This window comes from Microcebus murinus, chromosome 1 (genome assembly GCF_040939455.1).
Source record: "Microcebus murinus isolate Inina chromosome 1, M.murinus_Inina_mat1.0, whole genome shotgun sequence".
Lineage (NCBI taxonomy): Eukaryota > Metazoa > Chordata > Mammalia > Primates > Cheirogaleidae > Microcebus > Microcebus murinus.
This window is the reverse complement of record NC_134104.1, coordinates 156,906,043-156,922,138: the sequence shown is the minus strand read 5'-3', so window position 1 is coordinate 156,922,138 and position 16,096 is coordinate 156,906,043. Positions and strand designations below refer to the sequence as shown.

Genomic DNA, 16,096 nt, shown 5'->3' with positions numbered 1-16,096 from the left:
ATTATATCTAGAAAATCCCAAGGATGCATCCAAGAGACTCCTTGAATTGATAAACGAATTCAGGAAAGTCTCAGGATATAAAATCAAGGCACACAAATCACAGGCATTCATATATGCCAATAACAGTCAAGCCAAAATTCAAATAAAAAATGCAATACCTTTAATGATAGCCTCAAAGAAAATTAAATATCTAGGAAAATATATAATGAAAGATATGAGAGACATATACTGGGAGAACTACAAAACACTAAGAAAAGAAATTGTAGAAGATATAAACAAATGGAAAAATCTACCTTGCTTATGGATTGGTAGAATCTATATCATTAAAATGTCCTTACTACCTAAAGTGATCTACAGAATTATTGCAATCCCTATCAAAGTACCATCATCATTCTTTACAGATCTAAAAAAAAATAATTCTACGCTTTGTATGGAACCAGAGAAGACCTCATATAGCCAAAGCAATCTTAAGTAAAGAGAACAAACTGGGAGGTATCAGTCTATCAGACTTCAAGCTGTACAACAAGGCTATAGTAACTAAAACGCCACGGTACTGGCACAGGAACACAGACATAGACCTTTGGAACAGGACTGAGAATCCAGAGATGAAAACATCTGCATATGGTAATCTAATCTTTGACAAAACAAAAAAATATATATACACTGGGGGAAAGAATCTCTTTTCAATAAATGCTGCTGGGAAAACTGGATAGCTACATGCAGCAGAATGAAACTGGATCTCCACCTCTCACCTCTCACAAAAATCAATTCAAAATGGATAACAGACTTAAACCTAAGGCACAAAACCCTAAGAATTCTAGAAGAAGATGTTGGGAATACCATTTCAGACATTGGCCTAGGCAAAGAATTTTTAAAGAAGATCCCCAAAGCAGTCACTGCAGCAACAAAAATAAATAAATGGGATCTGATAAAATTAAAAAGCTTTTGCACAGCCAAGGAAACTATCATTAGAGTGAATATACAGGCTACAGAGTGGGAGAAAATATTTGCTGTCTACACATTTGATAAATGGATGATAACAATTATCTATCTAGAACTTAAAAAAATCAGCAAGAAAAAATCAAACAACCCCATCAATAAATAGGCAAAGGAAATAAACAGAAACTTTTCAAAAGAAGCCAGAATAATGGCCAGCAAACATATAAAAAATGCTCAACATCTCTAATCATTAGAGAAATGCAAATCAAAATGTGGTATATACTCACAGTAGAATATTACTCAATCCTAAGAAATGATAGTGAACTAACACCGTTTATGCTATCCTGGATTAAGCTTAAACTTGTAATACAAAGCGAGACGACACAAGACCTGGAAAATGGGCTACACATCTACTCGCCATCAAATTGGTACTGACAGCCTAAAACTATAGTGTTCAAATAATTGTAGTGTTCAACAGGGATCTGGGGGTTGGGGGAGATCCACATCTTAAGGATGTAATGAACATTGTAGGGGGAAAGGATTACCTCTATCCCTTTTTAGGGAGAGGCAAAGAAACACACTGTAACCAAAATGTCTAAAAAAAAAAAAATTTTGTTAATGGGAGGTGAACAGGCGCAAGGGGGGAGAAGGAGAAGGATACGCACTTTCATGGTGGGTGCAGGGCGCACCACTTGAAGACTGAACACTCTTGAAGCTCTGGCAGAGCGGGGTGGGGAGGGGGGTCAGGGGCAAGATATGTAACCCTAAAAATATTTGTACTCACAGAATTTGGGAAAAAATAAATAAATAAATAAAAATTAAAAAAAAAAAAAAAAACCACAATGAGATATCACTTAACTCCAGTGAGTTTGGCCTCTATCAGAATAATCCCAAAACAACAAATGCTGGAGAGGATGTATATAGTCAGGAACACTCTCACACTGCTGGTGGGACTGGAGATTAGTGCAACCTCTGTGGAAAAGAATTTGGAGATACCTCAAAGAGCTAAAAATAGAAATACCATTGGATCCAGCACTAGCACTATTAGGCATCTACCCAAAAGAGCAAAAGACATTTTATAATAAAGACATCTGCACCTGAATGTTTATGGCAGCACAATTCACTATTTGCAAGGATGTGGAAACAACCCAAGTGCCCATCAATTCATGAGTGAATTATTAAAATTTGGTGTATATATATACAATGGAATATTACTCAATTATAAGAAACAACAGTGACCTAGCACCTATTATGTTTTCCTGGATAGAGCTTGAGCCCATTATATGAAATGAGGTATCACAGGATTGGAAGAATAGGCCCCACATGTACTCGCCATCAAATTGGCACTGACTAATCAACACTATGGTGCTCACGTGGTAGTAATATTCTCCAGGGATTAGGGGGTTGGGGCTGGGTAAAGTCACAACTAAAGGACATGGTGGGCATTGTGGAGGGGAAGGGCATGCCTCTAACTCTCGCTTGGGTGACGCAAAGGCATAAAATGTAACCAGAATGTTTGTACACTCATAATACCCTGAAATAGTAATAAAAAAGGAAATATGGACAGGGAAGTTTAAAACAGGGAACATGAACTCTCAATCTCAATAGAATATGAAAAAATGTTCAATTATACTAGTAATCAATACTGTGAACATTAAAATATTTTTGGCTTACTAAATTGTCAAATAGTAAGAATACTAACTTTATTATTAGTGGGATACACACTTTTTATATTGCTGGTGGTTGTAAATATTGTTAATTTTTTTCAGTAGGTCAATTTGGCAATCTTTATTAAAAAATCTTGGGAAAAAATTTTTTAAATTATTACAAGAGACAAAGATATTATATAATGATGATTCAATCCATCAATATATAATAATTATAAACATAAGACAACTGAAGATGAAAAAAAATTTTTTTAAAAGATATAATAATTGGGGCCAGGCATGGTGGCTCACGCCTATAATCCTAGCACTCTGGGGGGCTGAGGTGGGCGGATCATTTGAGCTCAGGAGTTTGAGACCAGCCTGAGCAAAAGCAAGACCCTGTTTTACCAAAAAAATTAGAAAGACATTAGCTGGACAACTAAAAAAAAAAATATATATATATATATATAAAATTAGCATGGTGATGCATGCCTGTAGTCCCAGCTACTTGGGAGGCTGAAGCAGGAGGATCACTTGAGCCCAGGAGTTTGAGGTTGCGGTGAGCAAGGCTGATGCACGGCACTCTAGCCCAAGCAACAGAGTAAGACTCTGTCTCAAAATAAAAAAAAGATATAATAATTATAAACATTATATGTACATATATATTACATTTGTATTATATACACATATATGTATGTGTATATACATTATATGTATGTGTATTATATATGTATAAAATTATATGTACCTGTAACAAAAGCCCCAAAATATAAGAAGCAAAAACTGACAAATGAAGGGAGAAACAGACAGTTCAACAACAATAGTTGGAGATATCAACATCCCACTTTCAATAATGGATAGATCAACTAGACAAAAGATAAACAACAAAATAGAGAATATTTGAATATCACTATACAGTAACGAGACCTAACAGACATATATAAAGCACTTCACTCAACAACAGAATACCCATTCTCTTTAAATATACACAGAACATTCTCCAAGATAGACTATATGTTAGGCCACAAAACAAGTCTCAATAAATTGAAAAAGATGGAAATCGTAAAAGTATCTTCTCTGACTATAATGGAATAATAATAGAAATAAATAATAGAACAAAATCTGGAAAATTCACCAATTTGTGGAAATCAACAACAGGCTTTTAAACAACCAATTGGGCCGGGCGCGGTGGCTCATGCCTGTAATCCTAGCACTCTGGGAGGCTGAGGCAGGCAGATTGCTCGAGGTCAGGAGTTCGAAACCAGCCTGAGCAAGAGTGAGACCCCCATCTGTACTATAAATAGAAAGAAATTAATTGGCCAACTAATAAATATAGGAAAAAATTAGCCGGGCATGGTGGTGCATGCCTGTAGTCCCAGCAACTCGGGAGGCTGAGGCAGAAGGATCGCTTGAGCCCAGGAGTTTGAGGTTGCTGTGAGCTAGGCTGATGCCATGGCACTCACTCTAGCCCGGGCAACAGAGTGGAACTCTGTCTCAAAAAAAAAAAAAACAACCAATGGGTCAAAAAAGAAATCACAAAGAAAATTTTAAAATCTCATGATAATGAATGAAAATAAAAATACAATGTACCAAAACTTGCGCGATGCAGAAAATGCAGTGCTCAGAAGGAAATTTATAGCTTCAAGTGTCTCCATTAAAAAAGAAAAAAGATCTCCAATTAATAATATAAACTTCTACCTCAAGAAACTGGAGGAAGAAGAGCAAATGAAACACAAAGCAAACAGGAGAGAAATAAAGATTAGAGCAGAGATAAACTAATAGAAAAACAATAGATCAACAAAACCAAAAATTTTAAAAAGATCAACAAAATTGATAAACCTCTAGCTACATTGATCAAGTAAAAAGGCATAAGGACTTAAATTTCTAAAATCAGGAATGAAAGTGGGGATATTACCACCAACTTTACAGAAATAAAAAGGATTATAAGAGAATACTGTGAAAAATTGTATGCCAAAAAATTAGATAACCTAGATGAAATGGGCAAATTCCTCAAAACATACAAACTACCAAAATTCACTGAGGAAGTAATGGTAAATCTGAATAGACCTATGCATGATAAGTAAAGAGATTGCATCAGTAATCAAATAACTTCCAACATAGAAAAGCCCAGGACTAGTTGTCTTCACTGGTGGCTTTTATTAAACATTAAAGAAAAACTGACACCAAACCTTCTAAAATTCTTCCTAAAATTAGAGGAAGAGGGAGCACACCTGACTCTTTGAGGCCAGTATTTCCCTGTTACCAAAGCCTGACAGACACTACAAGAAAACTAAAGATCAATATCTCTATGAATATAGATATAAAAATCCTCAACGGATACTAGCAAATCAAACCCAATAGCATATTAGTAGGATTATACATGACCTGTTGGGTTTTGGACCAGTAATGCAAAGGAGGTTCAACATATAAAACAAAACCAAAAACAATGTAATACACCAAATTAATAGAATGAAAGGGGAACAGCCAATAGTTATCTCAATTGATACAAAAAGAGAATTTGGCAAAATCCAACACCCTTTCATTATTAACAAGTATTCAATAAACTAGGAATAGATGAGAACTTCCTCAACCTGCTAAAGAGCATCTATGAAAAACCCACAATTAACATTATACTTACTGGTAAAAGACTAAAAGCTTTTTCTCTAAGATCAGGGACAAGAAAAGACCTCTGCCTTCATCACTGCTATTTAACATTGTACTGGAAATTCTAGCAAGAAAGCAATTAAGCAAGAAGGAAAACTAAAATGCATCCAAATTGGAAAGGAAGAGACAAGACTAGCTGTATGTGCAAGTGATGTGACCTCCTTACACAAAGAAAATCCTAGCCAGGCGCGGTGGCTCACACATAATCCCAACACTTTGGAAGGCTGAGGTGGAAGGATTAATTGAGGCTAGGAGTTCAAGACCAGCCTGAGCAAAAAGTGAGATCCCCATCTCTCGAAAAAAATTTACAAATATTAGCCAGGTGTGTTGGCACATGCCTGTAGTCCTAGCTATTCTGGAGGCTGAGACAGGAGGATTGCTTGAGCCAAGTAGTTGGAGGTTCACGCCACTGTACTTCAGCCTAGGTAACAGAGCAAGACAGTGTCTTTAAAGACAAACAAACAAACAACAACAACAACAAAAAAAAAAAAACAAAGAAAAGGAAAAAAAATCCTAAAGAATACACACACACACACAAAAATTAGAGCTAATAAACTAATTCAGCAAAGTTGCAAGATACAAGATCAACACGCAAAAATCATTTGTATTTCTACACACTAGCAAGGAACAATTAAAGAACAAAATATAGCCTGAGGCAAGCATGTATTACATGTTGGATTAGATTCAAATATGCAGGGCTTTATCAGGAAGGAAAAATCCTTTTAGAGTTAGAGAGGAACTGAATCAGGCCCATGGACCTTGGATAACTAACCGATAGGCAAATATTGGTAGCTGTTGGTTGTTTTTCTACTTTTGGTTCTCTACTTTGAAGTCACTGTACAATATCCAAATACCCAGCTCCAACTTCCCTGGCACTTTGGCAGTTATGCATTTGTTCTGAGACTATGAATGAAGAGTTCTTTTCCAACTAAAAAATGTTTCTTCCCTCCCATAATCCTTCGGAAGAATTGAATCTGATCAGTTATGTCACAACTAAAGAAGAAAACATTTCTTTTAACAGAGTTTATTTAGAACATCCTGCTGCTAATGTCAGCACACAGATTGGGCAATTTCCACCAAAATAACTTTCAGACTATTTGTACTCAATTTAATGTTTATTTAAAATTTTTTTAAAATGAAATTAAGAAAACAATTCTATTTATAATAGCATCAAAAAGAATGCTATGCCTAGGAATAAGCTTATAAAACTATAAAACATTGTTGAAAGAAATTAAAGATCTAAGTAAATGGAAAGATATTCTGTGTTCATGGATAGGAAGACTTAATATTCCCCAAATTGATAGACAGATCCTACTGCTTTTCTTTGCAGAATGAACAAGCTAATCTTACAATTCATATGGAATTGTAAGGGACTCAGAATAGCCAAAACAATCTTGAAAAAGAGAAACAAAGTTTGAGGACTCATACTTCCCAATTTCAAAACTTACTATGAAGTTACAGTAATCAAGACAGTATGGTACTATCTATCGTAAAGACAGACACATAGATTGATAGAATAAAATTGAAATATCAGAAATAAACCATACATCTATGTTTAATTGATTTTCAACGATAGTACCAAGACTTGAGGAAAAGAATATTTTCTTCAATACAGGTGCTGGGACAACTGAATAATTCCATGAAGAAGAATGAAGTTGGATTTTTACCTCACAACATATACAAAATTGATCCAAGTAATAGATAGAGTAAAGTAATAGATAAAGCTATAAAACCCTTAGAATAAGACACAGAGGTAAATCTTCATGACCTTGGGTTTGGCAATGGATTCTTAGCTATGACACCAAAGCACAAGCCACAAAGGAAAAATAGGTAAATAGGTAAATTGAACTTCATCAAAATTAAAAACTTTTGTGCATCAAAGAACATTATGAAGAAAGTAAAAGATGACCTACAAAATAGAGAAAATATTTTCAAATCATATATCTGATAAAGGTTTGGTGTCCAGAATATATAAAGAATTCTTATAACTCAACAACAAAAAGACAAATAAGCCAATTAAAAAGTGAGCAAAGGACTTGAATAGACATTTCTCCAAAAAAGATACACAAATAGCCAACAACCACATAAAAATATGCTCAACATCATTAGTCTTAAGGAAATGAAAGTCATAATCACAATGAGATACCACTTCATACCCATTAGGATGACTATAATTTTTTTTAAAAAAACAGAAAATAACAAGTGATAGGAAGGTTGCAGAGATTGGTGGAAATATAAAATGCTTCAACTGGATGAAAAACAGTTTTGTGGTTCCTCAAAGAATCAGACACAGAATTACCACACAGCCAAGCAATTTCACTCCTAGGTATTTATCCAAAAGAATTGAAATCAGGTGTCCGGTGTCCAAACAAATACTCATACATGAATATTCATAGCTGCACTCTTCACTATCGCCAGAGTAGAAGCAACTCAAGTTCCCATCAACTGATGAATATATGGACGAAATGTGATACATCCATACAGTGAAATATTATTCAGCCATAACAAGGAATGCTACAACATAGATTAAACCTGAAAACATTATTATGCTAAGTAAAAGAAGCCAAACGCAAAAGATCATATATTGTATGATTCCATTTATGTGAAATGTCCGGAACAGGCAAATCCAGAGACTAAAAGCAGATTAGTGATTTCCAGGGTCTGGTGGGAAAAAGGTAATGTGGAGTGACTGCTTAATGGATACAAGGTTTCTTTTTGAAATTAGATAAAATTAGAAATTGGTATTAGATAGTGGTGATAGTTGTAGAACATAGTAAACGTACTAAAAGCCATTGAATTGTACAGTGAATTGGACACTGAATTTAAAATGGTTAAAATGGTCATTTTATGTTATGAGATTTACTTCAATTGATAAAAAAGATACATAGAAACACACAAAACAGCATTATATAATTTTTTAGCTACAGAGAGGTACTGCATCTATAAACGTATACCTGAGTGTCTGAGATACCCTCCAAGCCAGGAGGAGGAGTAGTGCAGGGGAAGAAACCTTGAGGGAAATTTTGGTTTGAAATGTATGAATTTTTATAAGAATATATTTATGTTTTATTTATTTAAAAATAAATTATTTTTATGTTATTTTTTCTTTTTTGTTTCCTTTTTAAATAATTATTTTTTTTCTTTTCTGTCTTTCTTCTTTTTTGCAACAATCTATACATTTTCAAAAAATAAATTATTTTAACAGAAAAATTTAAGCCAATATGTGCAAATTTCATGGTAAATTCCCTTTCCACCTCATATGTTTCTGCACATTGAAATTTCATCAATGGACAGGCACTATACTTATAATCAGGGGGGAAAAAAGCAAGAAGAAGAAGAAGCAAGAAGCAAAAAGAAGAGAACAGGAATCTGGGGAGGGAGCACTAAGGAAATAGAGACCAGGGATTGTGGTGTGTGAAAACAGTAAGAATCATCTTAACCCCAACCCCATTTGCTGCTACTTTGTGAGCAATTGCAAAACTGTGAACATAAAGGGGGTGGGCAGGTTTTTCCAGGGACATCCAAGAAAAAGACAAAGCCAGGAAATTATGGCAACTGTCACCAAGCCAGAGCGGGAGAGGGGAGAGATCCCCAAGGAGGAACTGTGGCATGTGGCATCTTGACCCAGGCAACCTGGCCTGAATGGGCTGAGCCCCCAAACAATGGCCACGCCTATAGCCCCCTTCTAAGTGATCCCTTCTGCAGCAGTGGGTGTCTGACACAAGGACTGACAATTTAATACAGAGATGAAGGCCTTTGAGATGGCTGGTACCAGTGCTCTCTGCTCACTCAGATTAACGATCATTCAAGGAAGTAATAGAATCCACTCTTTTGAGGACTTTAACCCTTTGCACTCGGATGTCGAGTGTGGATAATGTCGAGTGGATGATGAGAAAAAAGCAAGCGAGTGCAAAGGGTTAAACATGATGCAAAGAGGTTGCTGGGTTGATAGCATGGCCAGAACCCGTAAGACATCCAGATGAACAGCACCATAACAATGGTACAAGGCAGCGGGAGCCTTGAATACACATGAACAGGAGCCATCTATGGTATCATACATGGCCCTACGAGCTGTGGCACCCAGGAATTGCTCATGCAGAAAAATGAACAATGAATGTATGCTAAAGCCAGAGCCAGAGCGGCCTTCCAGATCCCAAAGGACTCCCAGCATCTCCGCATCACCTGAGTCTGCAGTGCCAGTGCTAATTCTGAATCCTGGAAACACAGCTCTTGTGAGCTCCCAGGAGGTCTGGCTGCACAGTCGCATTCTTACAGCATGGCAGAGCAGCTCCAGGTTTCGTGGGCCCTGAAGCTTATATCATTTGGAAAGACTGCTTTATGAAAAAAGCATCCAATATTACAGATGTAAAATTGAGTATTTATTTAAGATGAGAAAAGAAATCACAACAAATTACAAATGTTTTTAAGTCGATAAATATCTCTGGGGGGGTCTTAAAAAATGAAATATCTCAAACATAACATAATGTTTATATTAATTAATTGACCCACCTCTAAAATGTTTTTCCTACATTTTTTAGCTACATTAGCTTTGAGTGCTTTTTCATATGATTTTACACTCTCATTTTCTATAGAAATCTGTTTATTACTCACACTGGTGTGCATCAAACTTGATTTGTCATGCCAGTTTCCACACTGTTCATAGTAGTTCCACTGGTTTGTGCCTTACAATCACAGAGATTCAGAAAAATTCGATTTCAAAAAATTCCCATTAAAAAAGAAGAAAAATATGATATTGCATTATAATTGCATTATTGCATTGTCAAATATATTCCTGACGAAAGAGAACTTCAGTTTTAGTCAGGCATCAACGAGAATAGAAATCTTCCACTTGCACTTTTACGTGTCTGATAACAGGAAGAATTTTCTACAGACTAGTTTCTGGTTCCATACTTTTCAAACTTACTTTCCCTCCCCTGCCCACATAGTTCTGGTGCCAGGCACTGTAGGACATGTTTTCATCATGGTAGCACCACTTCTGTCCCTCACCTTTGTGCTAGCTATGGCACAGGTGAGTGAGCCCAGCAACTGCGGAATGGCCAGCAAAAACTTGTCTCTTCCCTAAGGTGACTGTGAACCACCTGAATCTCTGCTGTTAAACTCGAAGTGAGTCTATCCGCACTCAGCGCCCCCCTAGTCACATCCCAGAAGAGACCGGCATTCCACACCACGCAACAGGAGGAGAGTGACAGAGGGAGTCAGACGGAAAAGATTCAAAGTTACTCTCCAATTGCAGCTGAAGCATCTTGCTTTCACAAATTTTACTCAAAAACATACCATTCTGTGCACACGTTGCTCAGGGCCCTGCCAGGAGCCCTAACACTTTAGCTTCAGGAAATCCACGCAGGCTATGAGTAGCCTTAAAGTAAAACCCCGTCCTTGGAGATAAGTTGTGTGAATCTCTTCACTGCCCCCAGGAGGAACTGAAATGCCACTGGGTCTGAGAAACAGACTGAAGGCAAGAGGTAATGGTAGGCCCCCCAAATGACGGAAATCAATACATGAAGTGACTGGTCAGTCCAGAAGGAGATGTAAGCAAGAGAAGAGAGACGAACGTGCTTAAAATGCGGGCAGACAGCACCTGATGAGGTGGAGGCTGTGTGCAGGTGGGCGGAGTCCAATGATGAGGTGTGACTAACAGTTGGGGGCGGGGCTAAAGACTAGGGTGGCCTAAATGACAGATGAGTGGATTCTACAGCCCAGGACCATGGCCACACAAAATGTGAGTAAGGCCCTTACAGGAGGGACCTGCCCAGCGGATAATGGGCAGTGTCTAGAGGTGACTGGGGGTTGGAGATAAGATGACTAGACACAAGAGGGCAGGGCCACCTGGGCCAGGCCCCCTTCCTCCCAAGACTGCAGGTGGGGATAGGAATGTCACGGTGTGCCACTGAGCGCCTGCGTCTTCTTCCTTTCCCCCAATCAGTTAGAGAAGGCAGCCATAAAGATTCAGTCATGGTGGCGTGGCAACCTGGTGCGCCGGACGTTACTGCACGCAGCACTCAGGGCATGGGTCATCCAGTGCTGGTGGAGGTCGATGCAGGCCAAGATGTTGGAGCAGAGACGGCGCCTGGCACTAAGACTCTACACCTGCCAGGAGTGGGCAGTGGTGAAGGTGCAGGCACAGGTTCGAATGTGGCAGGCCCGCAGACGGTTCCTCCAGGCACGCCAAGCGGCCTGCGTCATCCAGTCTCACTGGCGCTGGCATGCCAGCCAAACCCGGGGCCTGATCCGGGGCCGCTATGAGGTCAGAGCCAGCCGGCTGGAGCTCGACATCGAAATCCTCATGGCCTAGGGTGCTGGCAGAGCCAAGGAGGCTGGATCTCTCTCCCAATAAAGTACTTACTGACCACAGACTTGCCCCATGGAAGAGGGCTCAGCCCTTAACTCTCCTGCCTTCCACCCAGAAACATTCCCTGGTGCAGCCCGGAACCCCTGTCCCCGGGGCACCTCAGTCACTCTGATTTCAGCCCGTTCCACAGTGGGAGTTGGCACTGGGCTTTATTTTTCTGAGCCCCTGCCTAGGCATCTCCTTTCAGAGTGGGGCACCAGAGAGTCTGGCTGCAGCCAGGGCCAGCTGGGAAGGCCAGGACTCCACAGGCCTGTGCTCGCCAGGCCTCCGGGCAGCACGGTGCTCGGCAGGGAGCCAGGCGGACAGGGCACCTCAGCTGAGCGACAGCAGGACAGGCACTGCGCCTCCAGGCAGCCAGGGAGGTAGGGGGTGCAGAGTGAGGGGAGAGAGGGAAGGGAGCCAGCCAGAGCCTGTCCCTGGGGAAGGCCAGAGCAGGACCTGAGGGGCAGCAGCTGTGCCTGCCGCCTGCCTCCCCTGGGGCTGAACAAGGCTTCCCTCCCCTCTGGGCCAGGAACCAGGCAGGGGAGGAGCGCAGAAAGGATGAGGGGTGGGGTTGGGGGCGGGTGGCAGGCAGAGGACTAGGGCTATGTAGGGCTGTCCCTCTGCCATTGGAAGTCATCGGTTTGGGCATACTGGCCTCTAGACCAGCCATATCCTCAGAAGCAGCTTGCTGCTCCCTCCTGCCCCTCCCCCTTCCCTGTCCACCCGTCCGGCCCCCAGGCTGCCACGCCCTCTGCTGGGCCTGCCTCGGGTGGGTGCGCGGCCTCCGCTGGGCTGAGTCTCCCTCTGCCTTGGCATCTATGGCTCAACCATCTCTCTCGTGGTCTCTCAGGGTCTCTGCTTTGTCACCCATGCCCAAGGTCCCTCACTGTCACCCTGTGTCCCTCAGACGTTGGTGTCTGAACCTCCCTCAAGAGGTCTGAGTGAGGTCAGCGACCCTCCCCAGGGTCTTTCTGTGGTGGGCCCTGCACACGGGGGTGGGAGGACCAGTGGGGCTGTGCAGGGGCCAGGGGTCTGCATGCCTTGCAGCTGGGTGAGGCTTTCCCTAGCCCCAAGCCCGTGTGTGTGTGTGTGTGTGTGTGTGTGTGTGTGTGTGTGTGTGTGTGTGTGTTAGGGGATGGGTCTCCATAAACGCTGTAGCAGATATGAGGGTTCAGGTTCAGTCAGTCACCCAACACTTCTAGTAGCTTCAGGTGGCAGCGATGCAGGCAGGTACCTGGACTCTCTGACTGAATCCCTCGCTTCCAAGAGACCTCCCTCTGGGAGCTCAGACACAGCTCTCGCCTCCCCTAAGTCACAGCAGTAAGTGGTGTGAGCCTGGTAGGTCTGCAGCTGATCATGATGGCTGAACCCCATAGGTGCTACCCCAGCAGTGAGGGGCATTTAAAATCTGACCTGGCAAGGGTTTAAGTCTGTGATTCTCAACCTACATGGGACATTGGAATCCCCCAGGACACTAAAAAATACGGCTGTCTGGACCCACCCAGAGATTCTGCTTTAATTGGGCTGATGTGAGGCCTGGGTAGCAGGATTCTGATGTGTGGCCATGGTTTGGAACTGCTGAGTTAAGCCCTTCCCGGCTGGCCTGTGAGCCCCACTGGGGCTGGTCCTGCAGAATTCCAAGCTAAGCACAGCAGACTCAAGGTCGTCAAGGCATTCTGCTCACTGATGAGTTAAGAATGCTAAGTGAGGCCAGGGGAGGTGGCTCACGCCTGTAATCCTAGCACTCTGGGAGGCCGAGGCACGTGGATCACTCAAGGTCAGGAGTTCAAAACCAGCCTGAGCAAGACCAAGAGCCCGTCTCTACTAAAAAAAGAAAGAAATTAATTGGCCAACTAAAAGTATATAGAAAAATTAGTCAGGCATGGTGATGCGTGCCTGTAGTCCCAGCTACTTGGGAGGCTGGGGCAGGAGGATCTCTTGAGCCCAGGAGTTTGAGGTTGCTGTGAGCTAGGCTGATGCCATGGCACTTTAGCCCGGGCAACAGAGTGAGACTGTCTCAAAAAAAAAAAAAAAAAAATGAGCAAAAGACATGAATAGACATTTCTCAAATGGAGACATACAAAGAGACAAAATTTATATGAGAAGGTGCTCAACATCACTAATCATCAGGGGGATGCAAATGAAAACATCACACCTGTTAGCATAGCTACTTTTCTCTCTTTTTTCTTTCTGAGACAGAGTCTCATTCTGTTGCCCAGGGCTAGAGTGCCATGGCGTCAGCCTAGCTCATAGCAATCTCAAACCCCTGGGCTCAAGCAATCCTGCTGCCTCAGCCTCCTGAGTAGCTGGGATTACAGACATGCACCACCATGCCCGGCTAATTTTTTCTATACATTTTTAGTTGTCCAGATAATTTATTTCTATTTTTTTTTTATTTCTTATTTTTTAGTGGAGACAGGGTCTCGCTCTTGCTCAGGCTGGTCTCGAACTCCTGAGCTCAAACAATCCTCCTGACTCAGCCTCCCAGAGTGCTAGGGTTATAGGCATGAGCCACCGCGCCTGACCTAGAATAGTTATTATCAGAAAGATAAAAGACAAGAAGTGTTGGCAAAGATATGGAGAAAAGAGATCCCTTACACACTCTTGGTAGCAAGCCACTTCTTGGCATATATCCAAAAAGAAATTAAATCAGTATCTTGAAAGAATACCTACACCCCCATGTTTATTGCAGCATCACTCACCATATATATGTGTGTATATATATATATCCTATATTCCTATGTATATATCCTATTCATATATATAAAATATATATGATATTTTCTGTATCCTATTCATATACGTAATATAATATTATTCAGCCTTTAAAAAGAAATAAATTCTGCCATTTGCAACAATACGAATGAACCTGGAAGACATTATGCTAAGTGAAGTAAGCCAGGCACAGAAAGACAAATATTACATGATCTTATTTATATGAGAGATCTAAGAAAGTCAAAACTCATAGAAGCAAAGAGTAGAAAGGTGGTTGCCAGGGCCTGGAGAAGATATTGGTCAAGGATACAAAGTTTTAGTTAGACAAAATAAATAAGTTCTGGAGATCTGCTATACATCATGGTGATTGTAGTTAACAATCACGTATACCTGAATATTGCTAAGAAATATCATAAATGTTCTCACTACCAAGAAAAAAAAAACTGTGTGAGGTGATGAAAACTAGCTAAAATAGTAAATTTTATGTTATGTATAATTTACTACAATTTTAAAAATCAATTGTATTTTTTTTTTTTTGAGACAGAGTCTCACTCTGTTGCCCAGGCTAGAGTGCCGTGGCATCAGCCTAGCTCACAGCAACCTCAAACTCCTGGGCTCAAGCGATCCTTCTGCCTCAGCCTCCTGAGTAGCTGGGACTACAGGCATGCACCACCATGCCCGGCTAATTTTATCTATATATTTTTAGTTGGACAATTAATTTCTTTCTATTTTTAGTAGAGACAGGGTCTTGCTCTTGCTCAGGCTGGTTTTGAACTCCTGACCTTGAGCGATCCACCCACCTCAACCTCCCAGAGTGCTAGGATTAGAGGCATGAGCCTCCACGCCCAGCCTAATTGTATTTTTATATACTAGGAACAAACAACTGGAAAATGAAATGATACTTCAATAATATTATCTCCAATAGCATCAAAAAAATCAAATGCCTAAGACGCTGAAACCACAAAACTTCACTTAGGGAAATTAGAAAGACTAAAATAAATGAAAAGATATGCCAAATTCATGAATCAAATGACAATACTGTTAAGATTATAATTTTCCACAAATTGGTATATATATTTAATACAATGCCCCCCTAAAATTCCAGAAGATTTATTTTTTAAAACTTGAAAAGCTAAATCTAAAATTTATATTAAAATACAAAGGACCTAGAACAACCAAGACAATCTTGGAAAAAAAAAACCACCATAAAGTTGGAGGGCTTGCCCTTCCTAATCTCAAGATTTACTATAAAGCTACAGTAATTAAGACAATGTGGTGCTTATTAGGATAAACAAACAAATCAATGAGACACAATAGAATCCAGAAATAGACCCACCCATTTATGGTCAACTGATTTAAGGCAAGGGTACCAATATAAATCAGTGGGAGGAAAGAGAGTCTTTTTGACAAACAGTGCTGGAACAACTGAATAGCCAGATGAGTAAAACATAATATTGACCCCTATCTCACAAACAAAAATTAATTTGATGTGCTCCTGTAATCCCAACTACTTGAGAAGGTGAGGTGGGAAGATGTGAGCCAGCAGTTGGAGTCCAGCCTGGGCAACACAGCAAGACCCCATCTCTAAAAAAAAAAAAAAAAAAAATTGAGAAGGACCAAAGACCTAAATGTAAAATTATAAAGTTTCTAGAAAAAAATCAGGAGAGAAGTAATGTCCATGAAAATAGCAGAGTAGATGGCTTCAAAGGCCCATCCCTCCACAAGTGTGCTTAAACACCGCGCCTGCTCACTGCCATATGGGGTTGAGTGTGGCTGCCAT

At 40.5% G+C, this 16,096-nt stretch overlaps 1 protein-coding gene across 1 annotated transcript; it reads left to right on the top strand.

Moving 5' to 3' along the window:
• Positions 1–10,929: 10,929 nt before the first annotated feature.
• IQCF6 (IQ motif containing F6) lies at positions 10,930–11,621 on the top strand. Its single transcript, XM_012771658.3, has 2 exons — positions 10,930–10,989; positions 11,194–11,621. Exons 1-2 carry the CDS (start codon positions 10,942–10,944, stop codon positions 11,560–11,562), a joined length of 417 nt encoding a protein of 138 aa, XP_012627112.1. The 5' UTR covers positions 10,930–10,941; the 3' UTR covers positions 11,563–11,621.
• The last annotated feature ends 4,475 nt before the right edge of the window (positions 11,622–16,096 follow it).

Coding starts and splice junctions, on each gene's coding strand:
- IQCF6 (XM_012771658.3), top strand. CDS start 10,942: ATGACAGATGAGTGGATTCTACAGCCCAGGACCATGGCCACACAAAAT. Junction 10,990..11,193: donor GGACCATGGCCACACAAAAT/GTGAGTAAGGCC, acceptor TCCCCCAATCAG/TTAGAGAAGGCAGCCATAAA.